Below are 16,337 nucleotides of genomic sequence, written 5' to 3'. Positions count from 1 at the left end.
TCGTTCATATCTGACATGCCTGAACGATGGACGATCAACGATGCGCGTTCCCGATGGTCAGATAACGATTTCTGACATCTGATGTGTTTGCAGTCAGACTTGGACGATTCCATTCATTTTAATGCAGTCAAAAATCGTTCAATCGTTCAAATCGTTCAAAACTTTGGTAAAATCGTTCAAATCGTTCAAATCGTTCAATCGTTCAGTCGTTCATCTGACAAATCTGACAAGTCTGACAAATCTGACCGTGTGTATGCTCCATTTAGCTATCACGTATCTAGCACAGTCTATAGAATAACAGTTAGAAGCTGTTTGACTGCTATGGGTAACTTCTCTACTTTACTTCTCTTGCAAGTTTCATACATATCCCCCCAAATCTCTAATTGACTTTTAGATATTTGTACAATGCAAAAAACACAATCAAAAGTAGACAAATGCAAAAGTGGACACTCATTTAAATTTAACTGGATACATTGGTGAATCTCAGCAGATAAATTTAGTATTGCAAGTCTTAAAAAGATTTATGTACAAGTTTATTAAACTTATGAAAGGCTATTCAATGTTATTAATATTCTGTGGTCTGTAGATACTGCATCCACTACAAAGCTGGTTCCATTCACAAGAAGATGCTAAAATGTAACATTGCAGCTCAAGGTGAGAACATTTCATCAACTAATACCCCTTTTACACCAGAGCAAAAACCTGGGTTTTTGCTGGGTCTACCCGGGTCGCAGCTCAGTGTAAAAGGGTCCCTGAAAAATAACCTGGGTCAAGTGACCCTGCAATCCAACCCAGGTAGCTACCAGGGTTGGACCCAGGATGGACCCAGGTAATGATGCAGTGTAAACGGTGCAACCCGGGTTATCTGACCTGGATCATGCCTAAAATGAGGGGATTGGTGGTTGTGGAGCATTCACCTCCCACTTTTTATGACCTCACAGGTTTAGCAGGGCAGACCTGAGTTCAGTGTGAACAAGGCTGACCTGGGAGGTACCCAGATCAAAGGTGCAGTGTAAATGGGTCTGACCTGGGTCTGACCAGGGTTGGAACCATGTCCAAAAACCCAGGTCGGACCTGGGTTTTTGGTGGAAAAGAGGTACTAATGTATCTACTAGGCTGTTTAATCTCAAAAGGCAGCTCATTTTCTAAAAAGGGGCAGTGGTAGTTCCATAACCAATACCCTTTCACACAGAAAAGCAAATTGCCGGGTCAAGCATTTGGACTTGGTAATTTGCAGATCAACACAGGCCCTAATTTCTGTGTGAAAGGGTCAACCTGGGTTGAAATTCCCGGGACTTTGACCCTTGTTTTTACCATGGTCAAAGTCCTTGGAAAGTGTTACCCAGGTTGAACTATTCACACAGAAGAAATAACTGGTTTCATCCGCAAATTATTGGGTCCGAATGCTTGACCCGGCAATTGCTTTTTTGTGTGAAGGGGGTTACAGGCTGGGACTAGCAACATATACGTGGGATCGTTCTCCTAGAAACACTATCTGGAGATACTGTTTACTACATCTGCAACACCATCACACACACACACATATATGTATATATATATATATATATATATATATATATATATATATATATAGCAATGAGCCCAATATAGGGCAAAAATCCAGCACACCTTTTGTAAAGAGTAAAATGAAAAAATATGTAATGTTTAAAAAATCACCATCAGGGTATAATAGCAAGCCATAAAGCAGTATAATATAAGGTAATACTCAGCACATCTAGGTAATGTACAGCCTCCATAGGGCCCGGGGAGACACGCTCTGAACCCGGATGGCTCCAACAGCTGTTTCGGGTTACCGTCCTCAGGGAACCACAAAACAATATTGAGCCCATATGCTCATTGCTACAAATTCCGTGATCCGTGCACTCCTGCACAAGTTTTGAGTGCGACCTAACATTTGCCTTTATATATATATAAATATTGATAAATATTGATTACCTTGACAAAGGGACGCAGCGGTCCCGAAACGTTGGTGCCTGCTATGGATATTTAAATACACTTACTTTTTCATGAAAGTCTCCGAGTGCCGCCGTTTGTTTGCTGTTTCTGCTATATATATATATATATATATATATATATATATATATGGATTAGTAATACTTTCACTTGTCGAATCAGCAGCTATGGTTTCTATTAAGCTCCATTATAGTTCATTAATTCTCTTTTTGTCATGGATAAAATCTGAGGCACACTTAGATTACAGTCCCTTTCACAATGTCCGGGCAGTTAGTGTCCTTTTAACATGATCAGGATTCGCATTCTTACTGACTAATGTTTGCGTAAATTTTAAAATCACATAATTGTATTATGTAGTTTGTGTTGCTTATTTCTTATTCTGTACAGAGCTGTGGGAAATATTGGTGCATAATATATGGGATAATGCGCTCTATACTTTAAATTATATAGATATTAGAAGTGATTCTGTTGTTTTGTGACCATATAAAAGCCCAAGAGGATAGGTAATTTAAATTGAATGTATTGTATAATATTCAACCCGTGCCTACATAGCCGTGTATCGGAAAAAAAGTCTTAAATCACTTACTTAAATTTTACAGTATTAAGCACAGAATTGGGGGCATTATAAATATAATTAGGGAAAAAACAGGATAAAGCCTAGTGATAATGTCCACCTCAGTTTTTGCAATATTTCCCGACTAATGAAGCTGTTATTATTGTAACTTGTAATTCTAGATATAAAGATAAAAGATAGGGACTGGTCACACAAAGCAAAATGCCACAATCAGTAAAGTAGACACATACAGCAAGCAAATAAACTAATAAAATATAGTATAAATAACAAATCATTCAGCAGAAAACCAAGTAATTTAATTCAATGCTGTTGCTATTTGTTGATTTGTTACATTAAAAATAAAAATTCTTACGGTCTTCTTATTTGTAGGCAATGGCTTTGTAAAGTGTTATGAAATGATTTTGATATATAATTGAAAAGCAAATTGAAGAATACTGAATATACTGTATGTAGCTACTTTCTGGGTAAAAAAAATAATCATACAATTTCAACATTTTTTTTTTACATTTTGTCTTTATTAAGTATATTGAATACAACAATAAAAAAATAAAAAATTATGTTCCACAAAGTTTCAAGAAAATGCAAGACAGCTGATAATGAACAGACATGGATACAAAATAAAACAGAAAAAGTAGTCGAAATGCTCAGGAACCAACACAACCCAAGGGGAGCAATAACCAATTAAGGAACAGAGTGTCTTAGGTAAAAACAAACACAAAAAAAAGAACAAGCAAATTAACATACAAAATAGGAGAGGGGTGGGGTTGGAAGGTCAAGTAGATAAAGATTTCCCCCTATGGAAACAGCAGTACAGTACAGTACATCTCACACTGTAGTTGGGAGATCTTGTAAGAACACTCTAGTTCTATATCCGCATCTTGAAAACATCGTTGAATCTGCAATTTGACTGAGTGTGACAGGGTGTCAATAAGATGTTCCCTAATTTCAAAGAAAGACTGTACTTTGTCATCAAGCCAGTCCATATGCAGAATGTAAAATCATTTTCTCCAAATAGGGTCAAACTTGGTAGGCTGGTATGGATCCAGTGTTGTAAGATCAAAAAAAAAATTTCAGCTGCGGAAATGGTCAGATGAAGATTTTATGCCCCTTTGTGAATTTGGCTTTGGCAGGGGCGACTGCTAAAACAGGCCATTCTGGTGTAAGGGAAAGATAGTTCAAAAGATGTGCTGTTGCAAATTGTTTCACTTGAGTCCAGAATTTTTTAATATTCGGACAGTTCACGGACAATGGTACAGAGAGGCATCAGGACAAGAATATGTGATTAGTGCACACATATGCTGAGAATAGAATATAAAACTTATTCCAGAGTGACATGGATCACTTTCGGTTCTGAGGCTTACACTGTAGGCCAATAGCTTACTGACACCCTTGACATAGACGTCTATTATAACCATGCCAATGAATTTCAGCAGAGATTTCATTTTAAAATAGGCTACATAGGTGACCACACTGTTAATATGTACTAGAATTTGCGCATAATTGTTGCAGTAGTGGTCACAAAAGGTTGTGGCATCACTGCTGCCAAAGAGTGGCCCTACCACCAAGACTTTCATCACTAAGAGTGGGCACTGATCAATGTCACTATGATGCACTCTGAGCACCTCTACACACAGACAGTACCATACATTTTCATGACTGCATGAGGGGTGCCATTGTACCAGAAACAAATCAGGGATCTTTACCACCTGTGAAAAGAGGAAGGAGGTAAAGTGTTGGTGTTTAAACAGTATAAAGTTATCTAAACCCTGATTTTTATTTTAGGTACAACACTCTCACATCCTAATATGATCAATCTTATCTCTGCTCTCAGCATATTAACTGTCTGGTGCAGAACAAACACTCATAGCTCCGATATAAGTTGCTGTTCTGTTTATGTGGCTATGTGATAAAATAGATATTTTAGTTATCATATAAATGTAATCTAGTCATAAGAGTTGAATGACATTGCAAAAGGAAGGCAATCATAACAGACTGTCAGATTATGCACTGAACATCAGCAAAGTGACGATTCTAACTAAGGAAAACCAATATTCTGAGATCTTCTACTATTAGTACTACATTAGAGACATATTAGCACTGAAAATGAAATTGGTTATTACACATGCATATTCTAGGACTGTCTAGACTACATCTAAATAGAGTGATTTCATTCAAGCAATCAGGAGAGGCACTAGGAAACACTGAGGACACATGTCACCATGTCACTGTACAGCTGAGATCCATTTGTTAGAACTCTTTAAGTCCTATACTGGATGTGTTTCCTGTTTCTGAGCTACAAATTAAAGCACATTCAAGCTGGACAGTTCATTAATCACTAGTGGCCTATGTTCCTTTTATAGTATAAATGGGTATCTCTCAGAGACTTCAACAAACACCCTATTATTGCCTTGGAGGAATTAATATAATGTTGGAAAATAGTAGCAGCAAAGAAGAAGCCCAATGTGTTATACTGCACTCTGAAGTGAAATCATTTTGAAGACACAGTGCGTTTCTATACTCAGGTGTTCACAATATGTAGGTTCACTCTGCTACCTGCAGCATTGTGCTATGCATATTTCAGTATTCATGTATGGTGAATTTCATAGATGGTGCTGCATAATTTATTGTATCTTTTTTTCTGTATGCTCAAGAAACATAATTATTTGCTTCATCAGACTAAAATCAGTATATAGCAACAAATCTAATACAGAAGAGTATATGACTTATAGCATGCTTCAGCAGAGCCATACTAAACTGATGCGCACACTCAAACCAAACTGATCTGCATCTTAACATGTCTACTGCCTGTAATATTTTGGGAAACATTCATTTTACATAAATAAAAAACTATAAAATTTGAGATATATTACCTGGAATAAATCTAACAGCACATGTGAAAATAATCAGAATCTTCTAATTCATTATGTTCTATTTATCATGGTGTACAGCAAGGGTTCCCAACCACGGTCCTCAAGGCACACTAACAGTCCAGAATTTAGGGATAGTCATACTTGAGCACAAGTGACTTAATTAGTACCTCAGTTATATTGATTTAACCATCTGTGCACATCCATGGATATCACTAAAACCAGGACCATTAGTGTGCCTTGAGGACCGAGGTTGGGAATCACTGGTGTAGAGGGAAAAAAAATAATTTATGAACATTAAAGAAAGGTGTTAATTATGTTTGTGGTTCTGTTTTGCCTTTATTTATGTGGATGTGCTACATCCATGTGATTGCGCATTAGCTGCCAGGTGGGTGCATGTTCTACAGCTCTCAGTAACATGACCTGATACCCCTTTCAGACATCTCGAGATTCCCGGGAATTTGGCCTGCCTCAGCCAAATTCCCGGGTAGCCAAGTCTGTCTGAAAGGTACCTACCCGGGAACACTTTCCCGGGTAGCCGCCCCTGCAATCGACCAGGGTTTTTCCCGGGACTTAAGTCCCGGGAAATTACCCTGCCTATGTCTGAATGGTGCCACCCGGGAATTTACTACTCCCGGGCAGCACCAAGCAGCTTCTACATGGAGTTGGCAGCGCAGAGCGTCCTATAGGACGCTCAGCGCTGCTGCTTTGAGCTGACAGCGCAGAGTGTCCTATAGGACGCTCAGCGCTGCTGCTCTGAGTTGGCAGCGCAGAGCGTCCTATAGGATGCTCTGCGCTGCCGCTCACCACCCGTCCACACTCCCGCTGGACCACCACTACTGCCCCTATTTCCCGGGCATAGCATCGGGTGACGGGGTGAGATGCTGGCTCGCTGGGGGTTCTGCCTGCCCCGGCCACTGTAGAGGTGAGAGGCGGGGAGGGCTGGGTGGGACGCTGCTGCTGCCGCAAATATGGGTGGACGACTGCTCTTCGTGCACCTGTACCCAGCCAGTCCAGCCCTGGCACCTCGGCCGCTGCTCTGCTCTTCCATGTGTCCGTGATCAGTGCCAGGCAGGAGACTTGTGTCCAGGGGCAGCCCAGCCAGAGGCCTTGGGATGGGGGCGAGCTGCCAGGGCACCCATGGGAGGTAGTTTGAGGTCATGTTGGGCAGTGATTCAAATTATATGCACCCCCACATACACAGCATGCCAGTCACAGGGAGCACATTGTTGTGTGTGATCAGGGCCTGGCACCACTCACATCAGCTCCACCTCATCTTTGTGTCCAGCAGTTGCCATGTAATCTAAAAAACCCTGCTGTTGTCTGAAAGGGGTCTACCTGGGAATTTCCCGGGTAGAAGTTGTAGTGTGAAAGGGGGGTCTCTTCCAAATACCTGGGAATTTGCACAGGAGAAATTCCTGGGTCTGAGCAGGAAATTTCCCGGGTCGTATGTCTGAAAGGGGTATGTACATACTGTATGTACAGATTCTGCCAGAACATTTGATTTTGAAATAACTTCACCAGCCCCGATCTATGCTCTGTTCCAGACCTTATATATGTCTGCTGATTTTCCCATTGGTTTCGCGATTACAGTTTTTTTCACTTTATTTGCAGACTCTTCTGTTGTCTGGGTTTTACAGCAAAGTATGAGATCTATTTACTAAAAATGGTACTACAGCCCCAAAAATTAACATTCCTAAAAATGGTACTACCTCCCTGAAAATTAACATTCCTTATCGTCGCATTTCAATGGGATTCAGAATGCTTTTTCAGGGCTATTTATTAAGGGGAATGTGCCAGGATAGTGGCTCCAATAAGAGGCTGTCCTAGTGAAGAAAAAATAGTAAAGTGCCCATTTGGACTCGACTTGCCTAATACATGGCCATAGGCCAGTGCATGCGCAAGTCTATGCTGCTGGAGAAGATTCCAAAGATCAATTGATGGTGTTAAAATTTAAAAGTAGCCTTTAAGCAACAATGACATTAGTTACCAGGGAGCTTGATAACTTGGAGAATACCACAGTTCCCATTTTAAAAAAATGTTGACTTCAGGAATCAATTTTATTCTTGGTAAATAGCAGCTACGATTTTATTTGGGCAGGAGAAGTTTAATTAATAGGTCCCTAAAGATGCATACACACGTAAAGATTTTCTGTCCAACCATCCAACTAGTTGATTGGTTGGAATGAAAATCTGGTAACGTATGGGAGTAAATGATGATCAGCAATTTGCTCCTAAATGCCAGAAAACAGATGAAAATGGTCGTCAGACAAGTATGTTAAATGTTTGATCTAAACAATTTGTTCAAACAACAGTTTTTGTCCATTTTCCGGCGTTTGGGAGCAAATTGCTGATTGTCATTTGCTTTCATACCTTACCAGATTTTCATTCCAAGCAATCAACGAGTTGGATGGTTGGACAGAAAATCTTTACGTGTGTATGCACCTTTAGAGTGATAAGCACTAATAACTCTGCAGAAGTTGTAGTGGTAACAGAGTACCATTGAGCATATCTAGTTCTTGTCACATCACTGAGGTTTTGTAGATTTGGATCAGGACCCCTGGGATTAGCCTTGTGGTTAGGATAGTATCAGAAGCTTGAGGCATTGATAAAGCTCTTTCTCATTAGACCAGTTCTACTAATGGCTGTATGGATGTTTATTAATGAACAAATAAGAATACAGTCTGATGAATACTTGGATTGTTATGCCGGAAGCACAATGGGTATATACTCAATGACAGGCTATAGGCAGTGGCAGTTCCTCCCTATAAGTCCCAGGTGGTCTGCCGGTCAGAAATGTGTGCATGCATGGGATTGCACAGAAATCAACAACCAAACTTCTCGGGACTGCATCAGCTGCAGCCCCTAGAAGCCATATAGGGCTGCCATTATAACAGGGGAGTAGCTTCCCATTGGAAGAGCACTCTCTGCTAATGGCAGTCCGGACTGGCAGTCGCGCACCTCCCCATATTAGCAGTGAGCGCTTCCAATGGAAAGCCACTGCCACACTGTCCCGCTGTTTGGTCACAGACTTGTTAGTTTTTTATTAATCCATTAAAGATTGTTTTTTGTTTGTGTTTTCATTACACTATGAATACGTTCTTGAACACTGCCATGCATTTAGCAATTAAGATTGATAGAGATTAAGGCAAAGGAGAAAGGAATGTGTTCTGGTGAACTCCTCTGTACGGTACACAGTACTATCTAGAGATACTTCCCAGCTTTTACTCTGGAAGAAATCATATAAACTGGGGCTAGACAATCATCCCAGAAGAAGGAACAATTATCTCTTACTAGAACTTTTGTTTAAACTGTGAAGAAAATAGTATTATGCCAAGTAGTGCCCAAAGAAATAGGGAAAACTCCACACCTAGATGAGACCAAGGAAGCTCTTACAGATGAATATTACAGATGTGATGCCTATGAAGCCATCACAAAGCCACACATAGGAGAGGCATGCACACACTATGCCCTCTATGAACACTATGCCACCAATGAGATTGGACATGCGGGAGCACACCAGGTACAGGTACATAACACACATTATCCATTAACACTAACCATTATGTCACTTGCCAGCCAAACAATCAGTAAGCCACATTTTGCTTTTCAAAACATCAGAAATTATAAATGTACAATGGTCTAGCACCACCATACATTATTGCAAAGATAGATAAGAATGTTACCACTATTCCTCTATATTCAGTAGGCCTATTGTCTTCCTTGGCCTTACAGTATGTAGTTTTAAACCTACCTTATCCATCAAACTGCTCACAAATGCTAATAGTTTACGTGGTGATATTGGCAAGACTATCAAATCTTCTTAACTGCCTTATCAAGAGTTTGTGGTATTCTGTAAGTTGAAGTCAGAGGGGGAAATTCAATTGTTTGTGTCGACGGTTGTCAGTGATGGGCGCCTGATGGAGCATTTCTATTGTTACTCAATTTGGGCACGATAGTTGCCGGTGCCAGAATTTCTGCTCGCACCCTCCTGAGGTGGCGAGCAGAAATGTGTGATAAATCCATGGTTTGGGCATCCTAGCCAGAACTTTGGATGGGTTTAGCGGTTTTACACAGCTAAACCCGGTCTAATTGGGCGCGATAAGTGGGATAATGGGTGCCTCCCAAGAAAATTTAATTTGGCACATTGGGTGCCCATTATTACCGCGACTAAAAGATAAATTGAATCACCCACAGAGAGGTAGAAACAGTGGGAGAAGACAACTCTGATAAATGATTATCCTTCTTAGCAGCTCTACATTTCCTCTGTCCTTCCCTAGCTGCCTCAGAGTGTTGCTTTTGTTTCTTTGTCATAGTTATGGCCGTTGTCTGCCTTAACATTTTTTGCTCTTTTCTGTCTCTCTCCGTAAAACTGGCATCATTCCTTTTATTCTGGTAATATCTTCTCTGATTTTCAGCATTCTTTGCTTTCTGTTCAATGTCCACCTTTGATAATGTTTGATGGCAGAATAAAAATGGATGTTATAGTTTAGAATCCACTACCTTCCTTTAAACACCATATGGGGAAATGTGATTACCTGCACAATGCAGGCACTGGCGTAATTCCGGCCCAATGTTTTAAACCAGCAATAATTTAAACCTAAAAACCAGTTTGGTTTTGCTGCTTTAAAAACAAAGATCGGGCAGACTCGCCGGAATCATGTTGATGCCTGCATCTTGCAGGCTATCACATTTCCCCCATGTGATCTAAATAGGAAGTTTCCACTACTGACCTCTAGGGAGAGTATCAGAAAATAAAAAAAAAATAATTCCTTTAGTGAGAAAATAAACAATATAATAACAATGTCACATACATGGCTCTTTCTTATGTCATATACAGATGTGTCCACATACATCTAGCCTCCTTGCAAGTTATACAGCCATTCTAATCTCGCCATGTCGTGGCGTGACTCTGTAGCGCCGAGATTATTTTTCTTCGACTTTTTACAAATGCGTCTTATTCACACAGTGATGTGAATAGATAGCACAAGCAGCTTCTGATGATTAAAATGATATGCAGCATACCTATGTTCTCTGTGCGTTGCGGGTGTATCTGCATGCGTAACGCCAAGAAGTCAGTGACTGTAACACTGTAACGTAGCGTTTCGCATGCAGATACACCCGCAATGCACAGAGAACATAGGCATGCTGCATATCATTTTAATCAGCAGTAGCTGCTTGTGCTAATTATTTGCATCACTGTGTGAATAAGACACATTTGAAGGTAAAAAGTCACACAAAAAGACGCTCAGCTCTAACTAGGCACATGGAGCACCCACATTATTTGGATGATAGATGTATGTGACAACGAGATCAAAATGTTGAGTTGATCTTGAAAGAAAGTTACAATCAAGCTTTTCAAAAGATAGAAAAAATGAATCAACTCAAAGAAAAGAAAAATTGACATCAAAGACTCTATAGAGAAAATACTGTATTAATGTAATGTGCCCATTAACAACCTAAGGCACATAAACCATAAACATCAGATTCAATTTACAGTTTGTCTCTTAAAAGCTCATCTTCTATCAGCTGTCAGTTTGTAAAAAAAATTTGGGGCAACCTACTTACGGTCTACTAAAATTGTTGGTTGGTAAAATTAAAAATGTATTTAGAGATAATTTGCGAGGGGGCCCCCAAGATTTTGTTTACCTAGGGGCCTCCAAATGGTTTAATCCGGCACTGACCACAGGAAAGATCCCACTTATTTCAGCATGAATGTTAAATATTACATACAACAACAAAAAAGTGTTTGCACCTTGGTTTCAAATTCTGTGGAATGGTCCAAATATTTAAGGTTTCTGTTCATGATACTAAAACTCAATTTAATAAACTTCATCATTTCAGAAACATTTCCTGTCTGGAGACATTTTTCTCTCCTGTCTAGCCATTGCTCAGCTAGAGTTGTGTGTAATACAAGATAGAAAGCCCACTCTCATCCTCAGCAAAGCAGAAGGCACAGGGGGTGGGAACCTGAATGCAATCGATAACCATACAATATAGAGAGTAGATCACCATCAACTCACAGAACTGAAAGAGCTGTCACTGCTAAATTGCCATGCAAAAGACCTGCATTTCTACCACTACAAGTCCCCACAGTAAGGACATCATTATCCCTCCAGTCCCCTCACCCTACAATGCTTCAGTCTGCTGATCACATAGAAATACAATACACATTAAAAACAGGAAGAACAGTGTAATTAGCAAATATTTCTGCAGCACATAGATTTTCAACACTGTTCTATGGAAACCGGTGCATTCTCACGATCAGATTAAAACAAGCATTTTGTCAAGAAGAAAATATGGGTAGAGACATGACTTTGTGATACTGTAAATATATAAATTATCATTTTGAAAATGTAACAGAACATCTTTCATCTATGTAGGTTAAAACACAAATAAAATTCAGATACACGACTGAAAGGTCAATAGATTGCGATCAGAGGATGAAGAAACTGGATAGAGATTGGAGACAACTCGGTACAAAACAAAATGTTAAAACATAACCTACTGTAGTGTACTATTTTAGACAATACCTGGAAATTCAAAGATAGGAAATATATTGGGAAAATTATATTTATCCTTTGCACAGAATCAGTTTAACACAGAGGTATGACTAGTTATAGGCACGTGCTAAATATATACCAATTAATCTATACACAACAATATAGATGACAAACTGTGTGAATAATTCAAGTTTGCTTTGTGATGTTTATTTAACTCGTTTAATATTTCAAATAGAAATGGACAGATATGAATTTAATTTACCATAAAATTATCATAATCAGTCTATAATAAGATTATACAATCGCACAGGTTCCTCAAAGCAATATATTTATTTTAAAAAAGAGGGCTTTTTAGGACAACATTTGGTAATTATATAACAGATTAACGGCTTTTATTTCTGAATTGATGTTACATTTTGACATACAAATATATTACTCTACAAATGCTGTTTTCAGATATAAATATAACATATTCCCTTTCACAACAAATGACATTGTGGAACATAAAACTAGTACAAGCCAGACTTCGGGAACCTGACCATTTGTTATTACAGTATGTCATTCTCACAAGTATGAGACTGTGTAAACACGAATACTTATTGATTTGTTACTATGAATAGAACACGGCTTTCAGTGGAGAGCCAAGGAATTTCCTCACAGTATCAAATGACTATTCCACAGGTAGCATGAGACTGGCAAGGACACACATCACATTGCTAAAGGCAAGTACACCATCATTCCATCAGAAATAAGCCAATTTCATACTCTACACCAATAATAACAACTGCCAAACCTACGTAATAAATGTGAACATAATAAGATAGCAGTCAATGATTATTTTACTATGACTAATGTTACATAAGATGTCAAAAACATCACACACAGATCACAGGCTGTAAATACCTAAGATATGTATTTATACCACTGCGGAAGAAAGGTGTATAGTAATGGGTGCTCCAGATTTATCACTGTTACACATGAGCATAGTCATATGCTAGCTATCATCATCATCATAAAGGCATTCAGTCTTTAGGGTGACTGCATCATATTACATGTGAAAGCCTATGTGTTATGTCATGAAACTTCCACTCCTCTGAAATGTAAGTTATAAATGACAGAATCCTATGTGCTCTATGCACAGACATATGTGGAGATAGCATGACACTGTCTACACTACTTTGTCATTAGTTGCAGCACCCTCACCTGTTAAACACTTTCTTCATCCTCTGCAGAGGGCCGGGGCTGGGGGAGATGCTCTCCGCTGGCAGGTTCTCAATGGTGGACACAACATGGTTTGGCTGCTCGGGCATCATCGCTGTTCCAGCTTCAGAGGGCAGGGCGCATCCTCTGCCTCCCGCGGGAGAGGAGCTAGCGGCAGCCCAGGACACTGCACGGAGAGGCAGCGGAGCAGATTAGGGCAAGGCGGGGGTGACAGTGCACTGGGAAGGTGCAAGAGGTGGTTGCCTCGGGGATGGCAGGAATGACAGCGGCAACAGGATCTGGAACGTCACCAGGACAAGTCACACACTTGATTAGAGACCAGAGATTCCCTATCCAAGCACAGAACCCCGGGGATGGGAGGAGGAGGGCTCTGGTCTCTGGCTATGAGATGATCCTTTCCAGCTCTCTAGGCAATCAGGCATCAAACTACTGCTAGCGATGACCCGTGTACAGCAGCAGCAGCAGCCTGTGTGGCCGGGAGTCAGTGAGCGGCTGGGGAGGTGTGCAGTTGGATGGAGGATACGATGCTGGTGGGCTGTGCTCCCCTCATACACACGTTGTACATGCCTGCCCCACGCACACCGCCAGAGTGCGCCAACAAGAGGGGTCTAACACCCAGCAGCAGCAATACATCTATCCCTATAGCATGACGGGACTTGTAGTTCCCATCAGGCGGTGCATCGCAAGCACCTGTGGTACTGTAATTCAGCTGCTCTCTCCGCTGGACAGCAGCACCTCATCATCCTCTCCTAATGTACGTTACGGAGAATATGGTGTCTGAGCAGCTGGGAACAGCAGCTTTCCTCTGTGAGAAGATGATCGATGGGAGTCAGACAAAGGAAAGCCGAAACTCTGGGATCCCACCTCTCTAACCCTTCATTCATTTACACTCTAACCGAGCCACATCATACTATTATTGTGCTGTGACTTCTTCACTTACACAAGCAATTCCTACATTTTCCTATCTTGGGGAGTGAGGGTGGGGGAAGCAGTATGGGAAATGTAACCGAAATATCTGTGGCACTAAGAGGCATATTTATTAAACTGCTGCGGATCCCCCATTTCTTATTGCAGCAGTAGTGGTGGCGTTAGCCATTGCAGTTTATAGGCTACAGATAACAATGCATGCATAGAACTGCCCTGGGCAGAGCCGTAGCTAGACTTTTTGGTGCCCTGTGCCAGAGAGTCCCCCATTTTTTAAATAGGGACATTATATAGTACACCTGAAAAAGGGCCATGGCTTCATGGGGAAGGTACCAGGGAAGAGATAGGGGAGGCCAGGAGATGCTGGGGATTAAAAAAAGAGGAAGCTACAAGTCAGAATGATAATAAAAAGGAAAATTGACAGGCCCAAACAGCGCCCCCTGCCCTGCGGTGCCCTGTCCTAGTTATGGCCCCGGCCCTGGGGTTCCAGCAGCATAAAGCGTCAGCGATCACTTTTATTTACACATCGCAGGGATGGGCTCCTCTTGGATTCCCTGTTCCTGGATGTGTTTCTTAAAACATCTCGGCAGTACAAACAGTGGCAATAAGAAATTATAATTATTGGGTCTAAACCCCAGTAATAAATATGCCACTAAATGCATTGGCAGAGTCAGGGGGCTCAACTTAAATGTCCTAAATACAACTAGCCCCAGAAACACAACATCGATGTTGATCGATTTGTATCCATTTTAAATTGATCAATCTTGGTTAAAATTGACCTGTAGTAAAGTTAGTAGTAAAAATACACAAGGATGTATTTTGTCTCAAGGTTAGGAACTGTATGTTAAATTGTTTTCAGACAAATTTTAATTTTAGTACATTTTTGACACTTGGGGGTATGTTTACTTAAGTGCAGTTTTTTAAAAGTGGAGATGTTGCCCATAGCAACCAATTAAATTCTAGCTATTATCTTCTAGAAGGTTATAGAAAAATGTTAAGTAGAATTTGATTGGTTGCTATGGGCAACATCTCCACTTCTAAAAAAAACAACACTTTAGTAATAAACCCCTTGATATCTGTTGTTACTTACCCAAGGTGGCTTTTTTGTTACACTATTTTTGTACTGGGGTTAGGGTTAGGCACTAGGGGGAGGGTTAGGTTTAGGGTACGGGGAGAGGGAGGACAGGTTTAGGCACTGGGGGGGGTTAGGGTAGGGAGAGGTGGAGGGTTAGAATACCTACTGACAAATGTCGGGACTCTAACCCTGTCAGAATGTCGGGATCCCGAACGCCGGCATCCCGTATGTATTTAGCTAGAGCTATGTCTAAGTTTGCATGCAGACTGAGATATTGGACCTTATTCAGACCCGCTTGCAAGCGCTGAGCGCTCGCAAGCGGGTCGATGTTTAGGCCCTGTGCACATGCGGCGGCCGCACTGTGCGTGCACATGCCCCGGAGCGAGAGAGAAATTCTCTCGCTCCGGAGCTCACTACAAAATGGGCGGCTGTCGATGTTGATCGACAGCTCGACCCATTTTGTAGGCGTGGCGGGGGGGTGGTTTCACAAACGGAGGCGTTAAGGAACGCCTGCCGTTTTGTGGGCGGCCGCACTGACATCAGCAGTGATGTGAGTGGGGAGCTTCCTGCTCGATCAGAGCAGGAAACTCCCTGGGGCTTGCAGAGACCCAACCTTAGGGTCTCATCGCAAGCCCCTGATGGTCGCGATGGTCTTGATCATCGCGACCATCAACCTGGTCGGTCACTAAATCTGTGGGTGGTAACCCACAGCTTAGCTAGCGACCAGGAGGCCGCACTTCAAAACCCAAGCGGCCGTCCTCATTCAGAGCGACCGCTCGCATTTTGTGAGCGCCTCTGACTGAGGGCCATAGGGCCTGATTCAGAGCCGCTCATAAGCGGCTGCTCGTTCGCTCCGAGCGATGTTTGTCCAACTGCGCATGCGTACGGATCGTTATACGCATGCGCGAACCAGTCAGTGCGGTCGAAATTCATGTGCTCGCAAAATAGCGAATGCCTGATAATTTGAGTGACAGGAGTAGGCGTATGTGGGTGGTAACGGGGGAAGGTGCTTGAAAACGGGGAGTGGAGATCCGAACGCAGGCGTGCTTAAAGGTCAAAACGGGCGTTTTATGGGTGTGCATAATTAAAACAGCAGCGTCATTGACCACGTCACTGGGTTATTTTATAGCCAGAACTGCTCGCAAAATTGTGGTAGCAAAAACCAACCCCAAGAATAGCGAGCAGTTCATACCCTGGTCG

At 41.4% G+C, this 16,337-nt stretch overlaps 1 protein-coding gene across 1 annotated transcript in view; it reads right to left on the bottom strand.

Annotated features, from left to right (window-relative positions):
- SLC35F1 (solute carrier family 35 member F1) overlaps positions 1–13,633 on the bottom strand; it is a 493,863-nt gene extending 480,230 nt beyond the window's left edge. Inside the window, exon 1 of the mRNA XM_088480974.1 lies at positions 13,121–13,633. Within this exon, the coding sequence (XP_088337100.1) occupies positions 13,121–13,230 (110 nt within the window). The 5' untranslated portion in view covers positions 13,231–13,633. The remainder of the gene's footprint in view (positions 1–13,120) is intronic.
- Between the last annotated feature and the right edge of the window lie 2,704 nt (positions 13,634–16,337).

Source organism: Taudactylus pleione, unplaced genomic scaffold (assembly GCF_031769625.1).
Source record: "Taudactylus pleione unplaced genomic scaffold, aTauple2 ptg000259l, whole genome shotgun sequence".
Lineage (NCBI taxonomy): Eukaryota > Metazoa > Chordata > Amphibia > Anura > Myobatrachidae > Taudactylus > Taudactylus pleione.
This window is presented reverse-complemented; position numbering and strand designations above follow the sequence as displayed.